Below are 22,283 nucleotides of genomic sequence, written 5' to 3' on the forward strand. Positions count from 1 at the left end.
TCTACAGTGCTTCATCGCTCACCACCACCACCACCACCATCATCATCATCATCATCCGAGAGAAATAAACGAACCTACTTTTGACGCTCGTGGAAGCAGACAATTTTCTTCACAGCTGCGACTTTGAAATCCCCTTATTTTTTTTCTTCTTTAGTATTTTTATTTTTATTTTTATTTTAAAACAAAAAAACTAACTCGGAGGGTTCATGTGTCGGGGAAGTCTTTTCTATCAGCACCAAAATGCCTGTGAGACGCGGTCATGTTGCGCTCCAGAACACCTACCTGGACACTATCATCAGGAAATTCGACGAGCAAAGTAAGTGCACATTAAAATGAGTTAAGTGAGATGCTCGCACGGTACTGACACACTTTTGACCTACGGATATCGATTATTAAAGAGCCTACGCACTTATGACAACAAAACACAACCAAATGGTAGCAATATGCATGTGATATCACTTTGAAAAAGCTTACACCCTGGGTCATGTTGAATCTGTAATGCTTTTGTTTTCATTTGGACGCCATGTGTATCGAAGTATTATCTGTGGCAACGGATTTTTTCAAATAAAAAAGCAATTGAATTTCTTGCACTGAATATTTATGCGTGATGATGAGGTATTTGATTTAGTTCTTGCCCTCCGTTACTTAAATCTTGGGTTGAAAGAGGGATATAAATGTTCTCAGCAGTTCCTGAAAAAAGGAGCTTCCTGCAGCTTATGATTATGATCGGTAGCAATATGGAGTAACAGCAGTCTATAAAGTTTAATGTCAAAATGATTGTTACCACTGGAACAGGGCTGAGTAGACTTTTAAATTACAGTATCAAAAATACCTAATGATTTGGATAATACCTTTTCACTATAGTATGCCAATGCAACATTTTTGGTGTAATTTTTTTTCACAGCATGTAGCCTACAAAAAAGCTACAGTCTCAGCCTCTTATATCTTTTATGTTTCACAACATCAGGTCAGTTTTTTATGTATTCAAATGTGTGTATCATTGCCTGAATAGATGGCAGACAGGCTTTCACTGTTACATTAAAGCATATTATCTAATGTGTGTCAGAGAGATGTTGACAGCCCTCACTGCACCTTTTATGTTTTAGGTTTATTGCACCTGCATGAGTGTTTGTTTGTGAGTGTTCACCTGAGGTCTTACATTATGTTCCATTAGCTGACAGGTTCCACTGGCTGCAAAGAAAAACCACCGCTGGCATGTTAAGAGAGAGAAATAATGTTGTTTTTACCCCAACTGCCTTCGTTAAAACAAAGATGTTGCATTCATTTTAATGTCTTCTTTTGAGCTGTAGGGTTTACTTTGTATCTCCATGTCAACCTTAAGTTCATGTTTTGTAGGCTACATCACACATTAATAACAATTTACATCTCAGTTGATATAAAAACACTTATAGAATTACACCCAATACCTGTATATCTAATACATTATTATTAATACATAGTTGGCTTTTCAGTCAGTTTTTCTCCTTGGTACATTTCCCCCTAACCTATACTTGTTCATATGGACAATTGACGGTGTGTTAGATCGAAAATAACCTTGAAGTCCTGATCAGATACTGACCAGACATAGAGAAATAATTGATTGCTAACAGCTCTCGTCAATTTTAGTCTGATTAGATATTGGGGGCAAATTATACTTGAGTCTATATTGCTACTTTAAACAAATAAAAGTTATATTATGTAATGCCTTTACTGTATGTATGTGCTGTATGTGTGTGAATGTGTGCGCGTGCAGTCACTTTTACGCACACGTCCAGGTGAGTGCACGTGCGACAGCGGTGCTGCTAAGCAACGGTGTGACAACCTGTGTTTCCTTTCCGAGTCCCAGATAATGTCTTCGGACAGGATGTGTTTTTCCACCAGAGGAGCTCAACCATTTTCTTTAAAAAGATATGTAAGCTACTGAGAGAAGAGTCCCCTCCTCTTGCCTCTACAAACAGCAAACAGAGAGAGCTCTTTAACCCAGTTCTAACCAACAGGATAATAAAAGGGCCAGTCAGAGGATATGTATGTACTTTTCATTCAGCTCATTGAACTCCTCCATTAGCGGCCTTCGAACAAAACTGTCCTAATTCACTTTCATTGTAGCACAGTGGCTGTTGCCGTTGCCAGCTCCACATACATTAAAATCATCAATAACAAGAACTGGATGGTATATGAGATTTGAATGACCATGAAAGATTTTTCTGAGTAATTAGATGATAGTCAAAAGGGTTGATTTTCGCAGGACAAACCATTACTGTGGACCAGTTTCCACTGACAGTGTGAAGCCATACGTTTCCCATAGGATGGGAGTTGTTGTCGTGGTCAACCCCCGAAGGAGAGTCATGTGATCAGCTCACTGCTAACCAGCATTGCATTGAGCTAACATCCATTTAGAGACAGGTTTTTTTCATACTGTATAGTTTCCATGTTGCAATTTCAAGAATTAAATTTAATGTAAGACCATTAATATCCACATGTGAAAATGTGTTGGGATGCCAAATGACATTCCATATCTATATTAAAATACTAAATGACTATTTTCAAAAAACATGCAAAGATCATAAACAAATAATTCAAAATGTCAACCCATTAAAACACAAAAAAGGGAATGTCAATGTATACAGTATGAAGAATAAAAAGAGACAAGAAAATGGAAACAATTTATCACAATGAATAGACAATAACATAATTGAGCAGTATAACGACATGGGCAAATAATAAAAACATCATTGCAAACATGTGGATAATTGTAGTTTAATTAAAAACTGTTACAGGCTAATCCTGACAGACATCAACATCCAGTAAATTCCCACAAGTTGCGTTAGAGCAGGTATGCGGCCACGGAGGCTCTTGTGTTTTATTGCCCAGCTGCTCGTCCTCATCTCCTTTGGGAGACATTGTGACGCTAATAACATTATTACATTTAGCCCCCTAAAGAGGTGGACATCGTTAGTTCCACTTGAGCTGATTGTTGAGTGGAGGGTGAAGAAGATTATGATCACTTTTAAGCTACTTAAAGGAATACTTCACCCATACGGAACCGGTGTTCTATCATTATAAAATCACCATTATAATATAATGAATGAGGTTTTTCTTCCCTGAGTCTTCCCTCAGTCTTCCCTTGGCCCAGCTGTCCTGTTAATCCTAACCCTACATTTTTCTTACTGTGATGTCACAGTAAGAAAAATGTAGGGTTAGACAGTGAGACCATAAAACACTCTTTCTGCCTTTTCTCAGGCTAGGATGAACCAATTAATTTTTTTTTTGCACATTTATACTAAATATGATCTCAGAGTTCAATACACCTTCATATTCCAACCGGTGAAGTAGGCCTTTAAGTGTTCTTGGTTATATCATATAATAGTGTAGGTGTATTTTAAAATCCTAAATTCCATTAAAAAATGTTGACCGATGACTGTAGCTTAACTAATGTGATCACTTGAATTAGACACCTATACTGCATCATGAAGCAATACATATTCATGTTACATGCCTTTTGATAAAGCACCTTTTAAATGTTTAAAATGTTTTTACCACACTGCTGAATGAATTCTGCAAAAAAAAAAAATATCTCTCATATTAATGAAATAAGCAACATTTTTATTTATAGTTAGATATTGAAACAGGAGTCAAGATGTTTTCTTATGACATTACTTACTTTGTAACTTTATCTCACAGTTACATTGGTTCTACTTGGGATTATTTGCATTCTTAAACTGGAATATGACACTTAGCATTTTCTGCCCTTCAGATCGCAAGTTTCTGATCGCCAACGCTCAGATGAAAAACTGTGGCATCATCTACTGCAACGAAGGCTTCTGCCAGATGTTTGGTTTTGCCCGGGCGGAGATCATGCAGCAGCCCTGTACCTGCCAGTTCTTGGTGGGGCCCGGCACCATGAAGAGCGCCCTGGCCCAGCTGGCACAGGCCCTTCTCGGCTCTGAGGAACGCAAAGTGGAGATCCTCTACTACGATAAGGAAGGTAAGATGCAGGAGACTAGACCAATTGAGCTTGTTTGCCTGCTTAAGATCCCTTTGAATGGGTCTTTTGAACATCACACATTTTTGTAATCAGTAGACTGTTTGCCCTCTGTGTTCTATGCAAACATTTGAGGTTTTGGCATACACATAGCAATGAAAGAAAAAACTTGAAACAGCTAAGTCTTTGGCTACATTTCTAATCAGGTAATCAGGCATGTCTGACATTTCCTGACAAAAACCTTGTCATTGAATAGATGTTTCAGTGTGGACCAAAACTGGTGAAACAACAGACAAACAACAATGCTATCCGTAAAGCCTTTTTATGGGCTTTTCATCTTACCGTATAATACTGTATCTTATCTCATTTGTATCACAGAGAGATGTTGTCAGCCCCTCCACTGCGCCTTTTATGTTTTAGGTTTATTGCACCTGCATGAGACCTTGTTTGTGAGTGTTCACCTGAGGTCTTACATTATGTTCCATTAGCTGACAGGTTCCACTGGCTGCAAAGAAAAACATCGCTCGCACATTTAGAGAGAATAATAATGTTGTTTTTGCCACATATGTTGCATTTGTTGTCTTCTTTTTACCTTCTATTGGGTCTATTTTTAATCACTGAGACTGAAAATACAACAATGTCCTGTTCAGATACTGACCAGATATCGAGAAATTGCTCGAAAAAACAACTCTCGTCAATCTTAGTCTGATTTGATATGGGGACCAATTATTAAGCCTTTCATCCAGCAGAATCCAATTCAAATTTTCTATCTTTAAAATCTAACATTGAAAACAAGATTGATCAGGAAGAAAACAGATCGTAATTTGTGCATCCCCATACACTGGCCTTACACAGTGATTCTATCGATGCACATTTGTTTAGCCTCTCCTGTTCAGCCATATTGGTCTGTTGGTATAACCTTAAAGTTATAGTGCATAACTTCTCTTGCCCCTATGAGGAATTCTGAGGAATAGCAAAAACACTGTCTGCACATCTATGTGAGGTAACCCTTCAGTAGTCGCGCACGGATTTTATACCTTCTGCTGTACGTCCAGGTTTTTTTTGGCTTCTGCACCAGTTTCAGGGGGGCGACATCAGTTTGTCCACGCTGCCATACTGAGAAATACAGAGAGTTTTGTGGAGCTGATAGGCTTAATCAACTAGTTTGGCAATGGCTTGAGTGCAACATACATTCACTTACATGAAAAAATTACACACTATAGCTTTAATCCCTACTCACCTTCCTCCTCTCATGTTTTCTTTTGTGCAAAACATTGATTTTTAGAAAGGTAAGCTGAAAATAACAATATAATTCTGAAAGATGGAGGAGCAAGACAGAATGAAAAGTGTTGAGAAAAAGAGATGAAAATTAAAAAATTGGAATGAGAGAGCTGAGTGAAAGAACACAAAGAAGTCAGAAAAACATTTCAGTTTTTGATCTGCGATTCATATGATGGCATTTAAACTGAACACTCTCTACTCTCAAAACTTAATTTCCTCCTCACTCTGACTTCATTTTGGTCTGGATTTTGCCTCCTTGCTCTCTGTCACAGTTAAATTACTCATTCACCTGTCTATATGTCACAGAGGCAGATACACATGCAAAGGATTACAGTTATCCACCATAAAACCAAATACATTTACTTTCATACACATGCATACACACATTTCTTTTGTCACTGTGCCCATTGGGAGGGCTGTCTAGAGTGCTGTTGTCATGGAAATGTGATCAGTATGCCAGCTCAAATCCACTGAGCATCTATTTGTTTTGTGTCCTGCTACCAGACTGAGCAGGCAGAGACATTTGTGAACAAGTGGATACAGTCTGATTCAGAACAAGTCCCCTGCTCTCACGGGCTGATTTTTTTCTCTTTACCTTCAGACTAAATTCCTGTTGGAGTGGATGTGTGAATGAGACTGAATGCAGGCACTCAGGGTGCGTGACGTATGGCTCTCGTGTGTGTGTGTGTGTGTGATCTTTCCTCTCCCCCTTTCTATTTTTAGACCAGTCTGATTGCAGAGTGAAGTTAGAACTTACGACGGTGTTGCTCATTTAGCCTTTTTAAGCTCTCGGTGTTTGACCTCTGTCCCTCTTTTCCCCATTCCAATTTTCTCTCTTTCTTTCTCTGTCTCGCTTCGGTGGCTTTCAGTCACTGCTTTTGTTCAAAATCCACTCTCACAAAAGCAATCAAACAGTGTAGTGGGGGTATAGCTCAGTGGTAGAGCATTTGACTGCAGATCAAGAGGTCCCCGGTTCAAATCCGGATGCCCCCTGTTTTCCTATATGTACATTTACCTCTTCCTCTCTGTTTCCACTGTCTAAAGGGACCTGCAGGCCGTGCCTGGTGGACATTGTCCCGGTAAAAAATGAAGAAGGCAACGTCATCATGTTCATCCTCGACTTCCAGGAGCTCATAGATCGTTCTCTGAAGAAGTCGGGCCTCAGACAGAGAGTCTCCCAAGGATGGATTTACTGTAATTACTCTAGTAACCTACTCAAGTTTAGTTTACTGTTCATGAGACAATGCTCATACACAGTATAACTGTTATGCTTTGTTGATATATAAGTGATATATAAATACATGTTTGTCACATGTTATCATAGTGGTCAGCCATGTCAGTCATAGAATTAGTAGAAATCAATTGAAAGATGTCCTTGGTAATAATTGTATACATGTACAAAAAGAACATATCATGCAAGTTTTTATAATGGCTAAGGTGACCATAGAGTTTCTCCCCTCAGGTCAGAATCGAAGGTTGAAGATGAGGCTGCCGGTGCTCCGGTCCATGCGACGATCTTCACTTTCCAAAGATCAATTTGAAGGAGTGGTAGTGGACTACATGCAGGTGAGGTGGTGCGCACACATTCACACTCAAGAGATCATGCAATTCTGTATGCTTGTGTGTATGAACGCCTTGCTTTCTGGAGTATTTACGAGTGAGGATCTATTCAATACAAACAATACTACAAGCCTTTTGCAGAAATTCAATGTATGAATTTACAGTTTAAACTGCCTCTAAACTGACTTAGCTGTTATTTACACATGCTTGATAAAGACAAAACAACGTCTTCACTCAGATTATTTAGAGGAAACAAACTTGTAGGCATTTCAGACATGTTGTTTCACATGTTGGCTGTCTCAAATAGCAGTGAGAGTTAAGTTACAGGAAATGTTATGTCTACAGTCTAGTATTACTTTTATGTACATTGACATGATCTTTGTGAGGGAATTTTGGGTCTTTAGTTGTAATATTAATGGGAAAGATTAATAGGTCATATATGCCTATCTTGTGTGTCTGTCTCACAGACTCTAGGTCAGCCTTGGAGCCTGTTAGGAGACACTTAGGTCAGTTGTATAGATAAAGTCTCATCTCCTTCTACTCCAGAATGTTATGGTTCACTGTGTTCAGCTCTGAACCAAAACATTGGTACGATTGGTGCCCGAGCCGGGGAGGTGGTAGAGATAGCGTGAGGTTAATACACAGCTCTCAGCATGTGTCTGGCAGAATTGAAGTGCAAGTCACAAAAGTTGTAGTCCGGTTCTCCTTGGCCAAGTCTGCAATAAATATTCCTAATTCATCCAAGTCTCCTGAAATATTCTTCCACCTGAGTTGACCTCCAACCTTAACGGAACTTCCTTCACAATCTTCCTTTGCTGACTTTATTTACCTTTTCTCTCCACTTATGTTTATACTTCTCGTGTGTTAAATCCCTTCTTGTGACAAAACTATTTCCTGACAGTATCCGTACCTGACACTGAAACTAAATCAGACCATGTCACGGCAAGTGTATACGTTGGGACTGTTTGGCAGGGTTGAAACATTCCTCTTACTATCTCTGTTGCAGTTCTACTTTGGTTTGCAGGCCATACGATTGGTTGCTGACAAGATAATCATTTTCTAGCGTGTGTGCGTGCTCTCTGTCCTTCACAGCCAAACAGTGAGGAAGTCCCTCTCAAAGAGTTTCGGATCCCTTCGAAGGAGAGCTGTATGCAGTCTGAGACAGAAGCTCTGATAGAACAGGACGTGGACCCTCCCTCCTCTGCGGCCCACTCCTCCAGCGGGCAGAGGCCTTTGCTGGCAGACAGACTGGACCCCGGAGTCACCTTCCCCAGGGGGCCCATACCTCTGAGCTGCTCACGGGACAGTGTCCGCAGCCTCCGACGCGCCTCCTCACTGGATGATCTCGATGGCATGAGGGCAGACTGGAGCAGTCGTCCCAAAATAGGTCAGTCTCAAAGTGATTTTATGTTACATGAAGCATCACTGTTGCCATGCTAACCAGCAGTTTACAGTAATATAGCTTACACACACTGGTAATTAAATTTTGACTTTGATGATTTGTCATATTATATTTGATTTGGGATGCAACAAAGACTCCCAGCTAGACTGAACCATGTTGGTGCGGTTCATGGTTCGTCAACCCTGAATCACGGCACCACCCCAAGATGTACTGTAATACTGTCTTACGTAACACACATCTGCCAGCCAATCAGAATATTACTTTTTACCATTACCATGAAAATTGTTCCAATAAAAAATCAGATATGATGACATTGATGTAAAACCATAAAAAACTACAAGCAGCCCAAGACAAATTTCTCTCCACAATTCACTGAGAGACTTTACTTTTCTCTCCGAAAATAAACAGAAAAGGAGAGAGAGATATCACAGATCTCGTGTAACAAAAATAATCGCTGTATGTGCACGTGCAGTTGCCTGGTGGTGTTTCCAGCAGTGAGACACCAATCAATCACCGTGTCAGTTTGTGTGTGTGCGTGCAGCTATCTATGTGTGTCTAAGATGGCTTGTGGCCCATTACTGTAAAAATTGCCCATCACTGCACATGTCCCCTTCTTCTCTCAGGGGAAATAATTTCTGAGTAAACTACATCTTTTTCGTGCAGGAAACAGGTTTTCTTGACTCTCACTCACTGCCATATAATTTGTTCTCATTTCCACCATATTTGTACGTCCATCTGTGTCTTTGAAGCAAACGGAAATTGCCGTCTGCCCTGATTACTCTGTCGAGGGCAACAGAATAGTTGACAAAAACACTTTGTTTCTGAAAAAAATTTCACTGTAGCATATACAGAAGTGGACAGTAACTGAGTAAATTAATGTTTACACTTTGTCCACCATTGAGCATGGATTTCTTTTCTTTTGTGCAGATCTGAAGCACAACACTGTGAACTCCACGTCAGACTCGGACCTGATGAGACTCAGGACCATCAGCCGAATCCCTCAGGTGACTCTCACCTTCGGCTCAGACCGGCTCAGACCTCCCTCGCCCACTGAGATTGAAATAATCGCACCCAGCAAAGTTAAAGACCGAACCCAAAACGTAACAGAGAAAGTCACTCACGTCACACAGGTAAGACGACTGAGTCCTATGTTGTTTTTATGTTGTTTGAGTGACAAACTGAAGGCAATTGTCTTTAACTATGTGATAGATAAATAATTTAATTGAGTCATAAAAATCCCATCTTTCTATCTCCATTTGCAATTGTTTCTTGTTTAAACTTTCTGTGGACATAGCTACTGGGTTTCTGGTCTCGTCTGTGAATGTGCTTGTGGCTGTAATCTAAAAATGCCCAATGTTCTTGTCATCATTTTTGCTTTGTGAAAGCTAGTAATGGATGTGCCTGCATCTGTATAACAACCGTCAAGGCTGGAGTACAAAGGAAAAAAGTCAGCTTTAAACAGACTTATTTATAGGAACAATTTGTGTGCCATTTACTGTGTACCGAGGTTTTTTTTAGAAAGGTATCTCTCATCATGGAGACACAGAGCAGAGCAGAGCAGAGCACTGGAATCAATCAAGAGGTTTTTCTTGTAAATTATTTGAACAAGTTCAGTCTCCTATTTGAGGTTGGGTCTGTTGTTTTTGCCGTCTCTGATCGTAAGGATTTGTGACACTACTTATTGGGGGGAAAATACTATCAGTCACATCATGTTAGGTCTCCTGTCGTTTGATAAGTTCAGCTTGTTGGCCATTACTGTATTTGATCTCCTCGCACTGTCACATCCACTCATGGTCTCCACACATGGAAAGCTCAGACAGAAATATCTATAAATGTTTGTATTGCATATGGCTGACTGAAGATGCTGAAAGACCTCTGCAGTCACTGGGTGGAAGTGTGAAAGAATAATCTCACCTGAAGTGTGACATCTATGGCACAAGCAGCGGAACACGCTCATCAGCCACCTGTTAGCACGCCACAGTGTCTTTTGGCACGTTATGCTTGTGTGTGTTACGTCACAAACAATGGAAAAATACTGTAATACAAGTGAACTTCCTGCTTTTGACTGAACAGAAGTAAAAGCAAATAAGTATTACCTGTAAAATGTACTCAGATTAAAACTAATAGCGTAGAATGATCACGATCCAAGAGTTTAATTCCCAAAATTGAAGACAATGAAATAATTAAAAAGCAGTATTGAGATGTGTCCTTCGTTTGGATCAATGAAAGCGTTACATCCTTACACTTGGTGGAGAAATGTGGCCATGGGCGAAACGTTATGTGATTTTTGGTGAGCATCTGTAGCTACAATAGCGTCACCATGAGGCCATTTGTAAAGAGCTTCACATTTTGGTTCATAACTCCAAGAATGAAGAAATAATTGCTCAACCAATTTATCGAGACTTTTTGAAGGCGCCCATGAACTCTGTGGTGTAGAGCAATCAAATATATTTTTTCTTTCTACATTTATTTTCAATATAAATCAATAATTAAAAGCAATGCAATCCTCCTCAAATGTTGTGTATAATATATTTACATTAGCCCCCCAAAAGGTTTTTTGTATGTTAAATGATATGTGATATAGTTTCCTATCATTTGTGGCTAAAATCACCAAGGCTTGTCGTATTTGTCATTAGCCACCATCACAACATTTTAACAAAATGTTCAGACGCTATCCAGTTTATAGATGACTGTTAACTGTAGATACAGAACATCCTTGCTCAAATCTCTGTTAATCTCAGACTGGATTTATCTCCAATAATCTCCAGATATAATGGGGACACACACACATCACACATTCAGCATGATTAACTATCACCTTTTGTATTTCATCTAAGTTCTGAAAATGTTCTATTTCAGATCACTAATGTAGATACTTTTAGTGCTTTCCCGCTTGTTTTTTTTTATAGTCTTTAATTTAAAGTGTGAATATTTGAAGGCAAAAACAGCAGAAACAATACACTGATAAGCCGCCACAATAACACATCACATTGGCATTAGTCTTGCTGAACTTCTGATTGCAGAACTGGCATTGCTTTTTACACTGTATTAGTGTGCACAGGTGCTCTAAGGGGAAAAAATAGAAAATAAAAAAGTTCACCTCCTCCATGTTCACAAACGTGGGGCCCACCTGGGGTCAGGAGGCCCTGCGTCCATGCTGACAGCCCCCAGTTATATGGGTCAATAATAGTTTGGGCTAAATGATGTGGTGTACCAAACCGAACTGTACAGCTCAGTGCAAACAAGGCTTCGGGTGACACACACGTGGATGCTCAAATGCTCCTTCTATGACACTATAGGGCAGTGGTTCTCAATTATTTTCTGTCATGCTCCCCCTAGGGGACAGAAATGTTTTCGCCCCCCCCCCCCCCCCCCCTCTAAATTGAAATACTATTGAGAACCTGCTAATATTTATTTATTTATCTGTACAAAACCACTGTATGAGTTTCTGGCACGAGCATTCTGCATACAATCACCTTATTATGAAATTAGATAACAAAAATTAGCTGAGATAACTTCTGCACCATTTGAGAAGCACTGCTATAGGGCAAGTGGAGTCCCATTAGCTGAAAAGTTCAAAACCCTGGTTTGAATAAAGATTTTAAAAAGGGCACACCACTGCAATATTGTAAACCTATGTGGGTGCTTTGTGATTGGTTGTCGCTGCCTTGGTGGGAGTGAGATATCACTTCTCCACGCCAGGAGGGAGAGTGCTATCGACAGCTGGCTGTGACTCAGTGCACAATGTGGAAGCGACGTGGCTTCTGTGGCCCTGGAAAAAAGTGATTGGATGAACAGAAGGCCTCCTAACAAGCCTGGCACGAACACTTAAACCGTTATCTCAACTCTGCTGATGTCATGTTCAAGTTTGGATAAAAACTGAGTTTGTGCCTTCATGGTTGAATGCACTTATTGGAAGTCGCTTTGGATTAAAGCGTCAGCTAAATGATATGTAGTGTGAGCATTTCTCTGTGTTAGTGCAGCTTTTCACTTGTTGCCTTTCAAGTTGTTTCAGTACCGGTTTATAACTATGACTATCTACTGGTTATTTAATGAATCATTTTGTGATATAATTTATTGGTACTAGATAATTCAACAGCATTTCGCATTATTAATTATGCGGCCCCTTTTTCGGATTTTTTTTTAAAACAAATCAATGATTTTTGAACATCATCTCTTTTATGTTTTTGGTATTTTGAATTTGGATTTTCAGTTAATTCATTTTAAAGATCTCTCCCAAAATGACTGCGTTAAATATTAATTTGTGATACGGTGTTCCCTAGAAAGAGTATATGATTTCCTTGTTCTGCTTGTAAATCATTCTGCACAGTTAAGCTTAAACATCCAAGTGAATAATGTTAATAAAACATATGTTTGAGTGGAGAAAGCTGTTGAGTTGTTGTAGTTTTTCCCATCAGCCATTGTGGTAGTCTCTGCAGGTCCATTTGCACAGATGTACTTCTTCTCATTCACAAAAAAAAACAAAATACACACACGCACACAAATATTCCACTTTCATTCATTGACTATAGCCTAAGTCAATATTGTTTTAGTTACTTAGTATGAGGGAAAACAATCATTTGTTTTAACATTTGATTGATCATTTGTCATTATTATGTAGAGCCTGAGGTGTATCTATACTGTATGCATTGTCAGAACAGATAGTAAATGAGAGGACTGTGTTGAGTGCGTGAGAACGTATACAGTATATGGATATTGTTTGTGTGTGTGTGTGTGTGTGTGTGTGTGTGTGTGTGTGTGTGTGTGTGTGTGTGTGTGTGTGTGTGTGTGTGTGTGTGTGTGTGTGTGTGTGTGTGTGTGTGTGTGTGTGTGTGGGACGCTGGGAGGTTCTGATGAGATGTAGTTATGAAACATACAAAACATGGTGACGGCTGTGTGAAGCTATTGAGCGGCACTCGGTGGCTTGACGCTGTCAGTGACCTTGGCCTAATGGAAGTGGAAGGGCAGCGGCCATGCTCTGTGTACGTCTGTCAAGCCTCCAACTGTCCTCCAAATCAAATTGCAGCGTCCCCCTAGCTGTCTTCATGCGGGTGCCAGTTTGAGTTTTTTGTCCCGTTGGAGCAGCTTGAACTGACACGCAGTGCTATCATAGTGGTGGGCTCACAGCGGAATGCCAAGCCCTGCAGGTCAGGTTTTAGGTCAATCGTTTGCTAATGCCATGTGAGAACAAACTGCGGCACTGGTCAATTACCATACCAATTGTAAGTTTACTAATTAGTTATTATCTTCTTGTACCTGTAACTAAATCTATACGCATATGATGCCTTTACTTTTGGTTTGATTCTGTTATACAATAAATTACTTTTTGCAATCCTGCCTTTGTAATTGGATTTCGATTGGCACCTTACAGAAAGGGAAATGAAGGTTGTCATTGATCCTTGTTCATATTGATTTGTCTGCATAACATGAAGCTCACACTGTGATTGATTCGACTCTAGCTTGTAAAAAGACTGGTAACTGTACAAAAGCCCCAACACAGCTGGAACTAGCAATGTGACTGTGAGAGTTTTGTGAAAGCTGAAGTGTGTTTATATGGCGCCCCCTTGCTTTGAATGAGTGTACAACAGGAGGCTGAGGAGGAATCTTGACAAAGCTTAAATTGACCAGAATGTTATATTTGTTTTTTAATGGTATACATCATCAATTTCAAGATTGGTGGGCATTTAAGTGTTTGTTTGTGCCGGGTGTACAGATTTATATTGACAAAGTAATTTGATGTAAACATGCATCAGAGATGGAAATCATTATTCCAGAACAGCCATCATTGAGTGTGATATAGGCCGAGGACCTCCTCTATCCATTCATATATCAAATAACTTTTACTTCACAAATTTAAATAAACAAAGTCAAGTTTTTTTGCAACCAAAATATCTACCCAGTGTTAAAACTACACTTCTAAAATCTCTAAGTCTAAAAGAACATTGTTGGCTACATTGCCTGCATCAGTGTATGAAGTTTCTACTAGTTTATTTTAATACAATCAGTAAATCATTTAGCCATGTAAAAAAAACATGCTTGATACTGCAGTATTATAGCATTTCTTTTTTTGTAAAATAGGTTCAATCTCTTATTTGGAACATTTTGAAACAAGTCACTTTAAGTAACAGCTAAAACATCTATGCTAGTATTAAAATAATAATTTGCTGACTCAAAGAGGATAATGCAAACACAAAAAACAAATAGACACGGTCGTACATGAAAATACGGGTATAAGTATTTGCCTCGCTGACAATAAATTAGACTGCCTATAGAATTGCAGTCAACAGTGAAGAAAACACAGGAGAACGTTATAAAACTCTTGCCTCATAAGTTTATATTAGAGTCGTGTTTCTTCCATTTACAAGTCAAGCTTTGGTTTGTCATGCCAAGCAGAATCTAATTTGACTGTTAAAATGATTGCTTGTTGAGCACCAGTGCAGGAGGCGGATGCATGCAGTAATTCATAGAACACTGGATCACTCTCCTGCTGCAAGGGCTGGGCTACAGGCAGGGTGGTTGATCAAGGGAGAGGGAGGGAGGGAGATACACGGATGGACAGAGGTTGCCTTATCCCTCTCTCTCTCTCTCTCTCTCTCTCTCTCTCTCTCTCTTTCTTTCTCTATCTCGTTGTCTAGATGTATTTTCCTGTGTTTTAACCCGTGGTGGTTCACTTCAGCATGAGCCTCAAGAAAAAACTGCAGCCTGTGAGTACCTCAGCCATACTGAGTCTCTCAAACTCCTCAAACTCTCCCATTTTCAACTCCAGCTTCCCTCTTCTTATTCATTTGTTTGATGCAGTTATACCTTCCCCTCTACCTCCTCACTCTCTTCATCCTCCTCCTGCACCTTGCCCTTCCCTTCTCACCGCTCCACAGGTGACCATCAACAGCTTTATCTAGGTCAAGCTGTTTTGCTTTGACAGTCCTGTACTGTGTGTCTGTTTTGTCAGTTTTAACAAATTCTATGTGTGGGGTCTTAGTATTATTTTGCTTTTGTAACACATTGCATTTGATTTGCACCTGTTTCCAGTTTATTTAAGGGACGTACAGAAATATGAGTTGTGTTTGCAGTTTACAGTTAAATAAGACAGGATAAGGAGGATGCACTTGCTGAAAAGTTGTATTCAATGGGTATTGAAGTTATTTATGAATGGAATTTGCGATAAGAAAACATTAAATCAGGGATTTTTTAACAGATTTGCACTGCCTATACTTTCTATTGAAATCATAAAAAAATGTTGTCTTCATGTTATCTAAACTACTACCCACAAAAATGTCCGTGTTTTATGATTGTGAATATTTGATATTGAAACCATGCTTTATACTTGTTATGCCATAAAAGCAGCAATTCCATACATTTCATACTGTTTATTATGATTTTTAACATGTAGAGTCTTTTAGCTTTTCTTATACATCACACCCTGGCAGTATTTTGTATCTCATAGATATGGAAATGTGTACACAGTCAACTCTTGCTTTGTTAATTATTAAGTCAGAGCCGCAACAGAGAGCCGTTGCGTGCAAACTGGTGCTGGCAATTGTTCTCTGGTTGTCATTATGAAACAGAGCGGACAACATCAATAACTTAACATTTCTTGGATGAGTGAACTTTTGCTCATGTGTTTACATTCTCGTTACTGTGTTGACTTTCCACATCTGCTCAGCCACTGTGATCAGCTTCTGACACACAAAGGAGTGTCACAGGTTGTTGTGTTCGAAGAATTCAATGCATCCCGTGTGGTTTTTCACAATGACCCTATTTCCAATACAGTACACTCTATACTGTGTATTGATCATTAAAAAAAATGATTCATGGAGCCCTATGCCTTTTTCCACCTAATATTTCCAAGTAGGCTACATACTGTATTTAGTGCATTTTTGAAGTTGTACTTTGTCCTTGAGAAGCAATTTATTTTGACTATTTTTGTCTTCTGTTTTCGTCTAAGTTGGGAATGTTGAAAGAAACATCATTTATGGGTGTGAGGCTTTTTGTCATATATGTGTGGTTCCTGTCTGAGTCTAGTGGAGTGTATGGTTGTAGAGGGACCACAGATACTCATCAAACTAGTCCAGCTTGTTTTCATGGCCATATTTATGCAAAGTAAAATGCAAATCAAGGTTTAACACCTGGAGGGTTTGTCCGGAGAGGGAAAGACAACAATGCACTAAGAGTTTTTTTTTACATGGGCTTGTTGGTTTGTGTTGATATGGATTTCAGCAATGGGCATCAGAAATATTTAGTTTGTTAGAGGTGAGCATTTGCCACCTGACGTTGTTAAATAGCCATATATTGTCCTGACCTTGCAATTTACTTGAATTAACTAAAATCCGAGCTCTGCATGGTGCCCGAACAGGCACTTATTCTGGTCCACAATTGCCCGGAATGGATGTAGTTCAGTTCAGTTCTGTTCTGTTCAAACCTCTTTTGTCCCTCAAGGCAAGGTAAAAACACAAACACAACAGACAGTATAAAAGAAAGGACAAACAAAACTTGACTGTGACAACCAAGAAAATAAAATGTGACTGTTTGTTCCATAAGAATCGTAGCTATGAAAAGTGCTATAGTGCTGCTGGAAAGTGCCATCAAGGTTTAGCTCTGATGAAGTGTATTTATTGCACTTGGAACCTAGTGTTGTGGCAAATTATTTTACTTGCAAGGAGAGAGGCCAATACAGAGAATGGTTGGAACATTCGCTGAAGCGTGCAAAGTGCGTCTCTGCAGGAAAAGCAAAATGCATCAGTTATTATACAGCACTGAGAATGTGAAACTAAAACATCAAACAAAGGGCGCTGGGAAAGGGGAAGGAAAAGGGAGAAGGGAGAAGGGGAGTAACCAGAGGAAGGGAGGTGAGCTAGGATTATTCATGGTTAGATAGCATTGTACAAGAAATAATGAGCAGGTGTATGAGCTCATATACAGAGGTGCACCCTGTACCTTTGTATCAAGTCAACCGTGTAGGGGTATAGCTCAGTGGTAGCGCATTTGACTGCACATTAAGAGGTTCCCAGATCAAATCTGGGTACCCCCATAATATGGTAGAAGTTGAACTACCAACAATGTAGTTAAACTTCTTCTTTAATCACATATAGTTCAATACTCCCCAATACTTTCCCACTGTAAACGGTGAAGCTGCAGTCTGCTTAAAGAAGGAAAGCAGTAAATGTGACAGTGGAGAGCCGATAGTGCTGAGATTGTGGTTTTTCTGCAAGGAATTAATGCACAAGAGGAAATGGCTACTTCACAGCTTGCTCAATCCCTATAAAGTACACTCTATCCCACTAGTTATGGATCCAAGTGTCCTACCTCCATTTTAAGTTGAAGGTCAACTTTATTGTCCACAATGTGAAGAAAAAAATGTATTCTGCTTCACAACAATCAACATCATGGGCAACAAAAACAGAACAGCAGTACAAAATAATAATAACATCTTATGTCTCTCTGTCTCTCATCAGGTGTTGTCCCTCGGTGCTGACGTGCTGCCAGAGTACAAGCTCCAGGCTCCACGCATCCACAAATGGACCATCCTTCACTACAGCCCCTTCAAAGCGGTATGGGACTGGGTCATTCTGCTGCTGGTCATCTACACCGCCGTCTTCACTCCGTACTCGGCCGCGTTCCTTCTCAACGAGATGGAGGAAGAGCAGCGGAGGACCTGCGGCTACACCTGTAACCCGCTCAACGTGGTGGACCTGGTGGTGGACGTCATGTTTATAGTGGACATCCTGATCAACTTCAGGACCACCTACGTCAACAGCAACGACGAGGTGGTGAGCCAACCGGGACGCATCGCGCAGCACTACTTCAAGGGCTGGTTCCTCATAGACATCGTAGCCGCCATCCCCTTCGATCTGCTCATATTCCGCTCCGGGACTGAGGAGGTAAAGGGAGAAAGGGAAAGATTAAACCTCCTACGAGGAAGTTTTACATTTCTTATGAAACAGTCTAATTTTTCCTTTGATGATCATAAATGACCCATCAAAAACAACACTATTTTTATATAGTTGTTATTAATTCCTTTGCTCGGGTTGGAGTTCCCTAGAACTTAGAAGAAACGATTTATGGCAGATAGACCGGAAAAGCCTGTTTATGTACATTGCTAAGTCAAAATGTACTTTGAGTAACCATCGTCACGATACCATTATTGATCTTATATAGTCAGTCACATATAAATTAGGGCTGTCAAGCGATTAAAAAAAATAATCTAATTAATTACAGGCTCTGTGATTAATTAATCTAAATTAATCGCATACTTTTATGACACTTTTATACCTGTTTATAAACAGCTGTATAGCCTGCTACAGTTTGTTTCTCTCTCTCTCTCTCTCTCTCTCTCTCTCTCTCTCTCTCTCTCTCTCTCTCTCTCTCTCTCTCGCTCGCTCTCCGTCTCTCGTAACTTCTGTCTCCACAACAGACAGCGCTGCACTGCCACATATGCCTATATGCCGATTCATTCACCATCGTCGTAGCTACTCATAGGCAAAAATATTGACACATACACACACACACACACACACACACACACACACACACACACACACACGGGGCGGGCGGCAGGAGACGAGACAGCTAGCAAACAAAATTGAGACACACAGATGAAGATTGAGAGATAGGCTACTGTTTTGAACCTATATTGTTGCACCACTAAATCAATAATGCCCAGACACTGCGGAGAATAAAGTAAGATGTCTTCCTACCTTCATGCTTATTTTCCATAGAGCCCTCGGCCCCGCTCTTTCCTCTGCTTCTCTCTCCCTTTCACCCGTGCGGGCTGTAAGCTACAGGTGCAGCTCACCGAGCTGCGCACCACTTTTGCCCCGGGTCAAAGGGCATTATAGAAGTGCGATTAATCTGCGTTAATTTTTTTAATCGCGTTAATTTTTCTGTGATTAATTAATCGAAATTAACGCGTTAATTTGACAGCCCTAATATAAATACATTGCGTTATCACGATGCATCCTGCGGTCTCTCTTTCAACTTGTGCTTTGGGGCTAATGTCATAAATACACTACCGTTTTTTTTCAAAGGTGCCACCGAATCAACAAAAACAAAAAGCTCCTTGTAGCTACTTACATTTTCCTTTTACACAACAAGGAAATAGATCTCAGTGTATAATACAACATTAATGATGGCTCTATTCCATTTAAACTGCTATGGCTTGTGGTGTCATCAGTTGGCATTGACCAGGCCTCTGTTTTATTACTCTCCCAATCAAATGAATGGAAAAATTACAAGGTTTCCAATTTTATGGTTGCAGTCAAATTAGTACAATAATAATGTAGAGAACATTGTTTGACTAGTCTCGCACAGCCAGACCAAAATAGCTCATCATATGCCCATCAGATGGGGTTATAGCTCAGTGGTAGAGCATTTGACTGCGGATCAAGAGGTCCCCTGTTCAAATATGGGTGCCCTCTTCTCATTTAAACAGTATGACTGGGATTGCAACACTAGTAGGCTATTTTCATTCCATTCCACTAACAAGTAGCCTGGAAATCCAGACCAGTATCTAGATCGGTATAGGGTCTGGCAACGATCAATAGACCTTCCCAACTCAAGGGGCGGCTCCTACTCGTGCATTTCAAAAACCACTGCACGCAATTGGATAGCACTACAACCAATCAGAGCAATGAACAAGGTGACATATTAAGCCCCGTTCGTTTAGCGAACAGCAGGGTATATGATTTCTGATTGGTCAAAGTTAACATGAGCTGTACACTTTGACCAATCAGAGCGAGGCTCCGATTCTCTGTTCTTATTGGCTGTTGGGACTGTCCATTCACTTTGGCACCGACTGTTGGTGTAGAGGAGCGTGTCAGGCAGGGACCATAGGGGAGAGACCAAAGAGAACAAGTGGAGCGGTTGAGGTATTTGGATTCGAATCTCTATCCCAACTGCTATTTTCTCCCCAAATCATATACCCCAGCTTTAGATTGAAATTTTGCCGTGGTCGGTCGGCAAAACAGAACATTCCTCTTACTTGCTAATTAAAGATTTGAGTGCTGTCTTCCAAATCGTAAAGGGTTGAAGCCAAAGCCATCTCAAACTCAAACAACATATCCACAGCCATCTCTGTTGTTTACTTTCACGGCTTCAACGGCGCATGCACAGCAATGTCGTCATCCGGTTACGTCCGCCCCAGAGCACAATACATAGGGCTCTGGCCCGCCCATATCAGATTGAACCAATCGAAACGTAGCTCAGAATTTTCTGACATTTAATGTGCCAGACCAACAGGTGCAGCAAATTTTATTTGCCAGCGGCAGGTCTGGATTTCCAGGCTAACTAACAAGTCCATCAAGGCTAGGACAGCAGGCGCTGGTTTCGTAAAACACACTATCGCTTTTGTCCTAAGTGCAAATCAAAAGAAACTGAAAGCTCCTCGCAACCACTTAAAATCTCTGTGATTAGTCGATGATGTCACTGGTTTGTGTTAATATCACTGACATTAAGTATGTTCTCTCTCCATCAGCCTCAAACAACAACTCTGATTGGATTACTGAAAACAGCCAGACTGCTGAGGCTGGTACGAGTGGCCAGGAAGTTGGACCGTTACTCTGAATATGGAGCTGCCGTCCTTTTCCTTCTCATGTGCACTTTTGCACTTATCGCCCATTGGCTGGCCTGTATCTGGTACGCCATTGGTAATGTGGAGCGCACAGGCTCTGCCCGCATAGGAGGAATGAAGATCGGCTGGCTGGACAACCTGGCTGAGCAGATTGGCAAACAGTACAATGACAGTGACTTCACCTCGGGCCCCTCCATCAAGGACAAGTATGTAACAGCGCTGTACTTCACCTTCAGCAGCCTCACTAGTGTGGGCTTTGGGAACGTCTCGCCCAACACCAACCCAGAGAAGATCTTCTCCATCTGTGTCATGCTCATTGGCTGTGAGTAGAGTGGGATGAGTATGAAATTGTAAAAGAAAAAAAGATGGTAATTGTAGTTTATTGTGAATGAGAATATGCCCCTATATATGGGGGCAATATAGCTACTATGTTATACAATATACAATATACAATATACAATATATATATATATACACACAATATGTTTGTTATGGTGGAAAGTAATGTGAACCAGAACATTATCAGCCAAATATCTGTTTAGTTAACAATCCATTTTACAAAAGTAATATCAGCATGTTACCAAAATACTTTGATTTAAAATGCAGAGATTTCTTTTTATTGCCTGTTTTGAGTAACTTAATATTTTCAATGTTGTACATTTATCCAATCTTGTTGTTGTCAATTCGGCTAACATACAATATTTCTCTCCTCTGTCCTGTGCAGCGCTTATGTACGCCAGTATCTTTGGTAACGTGTCTGCCATTATTCAGAGGCTGTACTCAGGTACAGCCCGCTACCACACACAGATGCTGCGGGTCAAAGAGTTCATACGTTTCCACCAGATCCCTGGAGGCCTGAGACAGAGGCTGGAGGAATACTTCCAACATGCCTGGTCCTACACCAACGGCATCGACATGAACGCTGTAAGTCATAAAGACATTCTATGGACATGGTCTAACACAAGAGACAAGTTTGGGTTATGGGTCTTGACTCAAAATAATTATTAGTTGGAAATGGGATATTCAGCCAGTTTAGAAAGATGCCGTTGATACTGTATACTTGACCACAAAACCTTTCAATTGCAAGTTAGCGTTTTGATTCCAGAGTCTAGGCTCCATGGGGGGGGGGGGGGGGGTGATAGCTCAGTGGTATAGGCATTTGACTGCAGATCAAGAGGTCCCCATTTCAAATCTGGATGCTGCCTTTAACACCACATATCTGTCTACATAATCCCATCCATCCATCCAGTTTGAACAGTATGAATATGCATTATAAGTGAATTTATTATTTCTTCCAGTCTTTTTCATGAAAGACTTTACTGCAGGGGGTATAGCTCAGTGGTAGAGCATTTGACTGCAGATCAAGAGGTCCCTAGTTCAAATCTGGGTGCCCCCTTTACATTTGAATAATATCATTGATCATTGAAACTGCAAATCTACAGAGGCCTTGTGCATCATAGTGCTGATTTGATGGCATAGTAGGAAAGCAGCAT

General features: G+C 40.3%; 1 protein-coding gene across 1 annotated transcript in view; it reads left to right on the top strand.

Moving 5' to 3' along the window:
* Positions 1-240: 240 nt before the first annotated feature.
* The window catches only part of kcnh6a (potassium voltage-gated channel, subfamily H (eag-related), member 6a), a gene marked incomplete at both ends in the record, with an annotated part of 29,613 nt that continues 7,570 nt past the window's right edge, over positions 241-22,283 (top strand). Inside the window, 9 exons of the mRNA XM_080044256.1 lie at positions 241-316; positions 3,755-3,985; positions 6,308-6,457; positions 6,726-6,829; positions 7,916-8,222; positions 9,153-9,355; positions 17,678-18,103; positions 20,695-21,112; positions 21,515-21,714. Of these exons, the coding sequence (XP_079900382.1) occupies positions 241-316; positions 3,755-3,985; positions 6,308-6,457; positions 6,726-6,829; positions 7,916-8,222; positions 9,153-9,355; positions 17,678-18,103; positions 20,695-21,112; positions 21,515-21,714 (2,115 nt within the window). The remainder of the gene's footprint in view (positions 317-3,754; positions 3,986-6,307; positions 6,458-6,725; positions 6,830-7,915; positions 8,223-9,152; positions 9,356-17,677; positions 18,104-20,694; positions 21,113-21,514; positions 21,715-22,283) is intronic.

Source organism: Ammodytes marinus (genome assembly GCF_949987685.1).
Source record: "Ammodytes marinus genome assembly, chromosome: 16".
In the NCBI taxonomy this organism is placed as follows: Eukaryota; Metazoa; Chordata; class Actinopteri; order Uranoscopiformes; family Ammodytidae; genus Ammodytes; species Ammodytes marinus.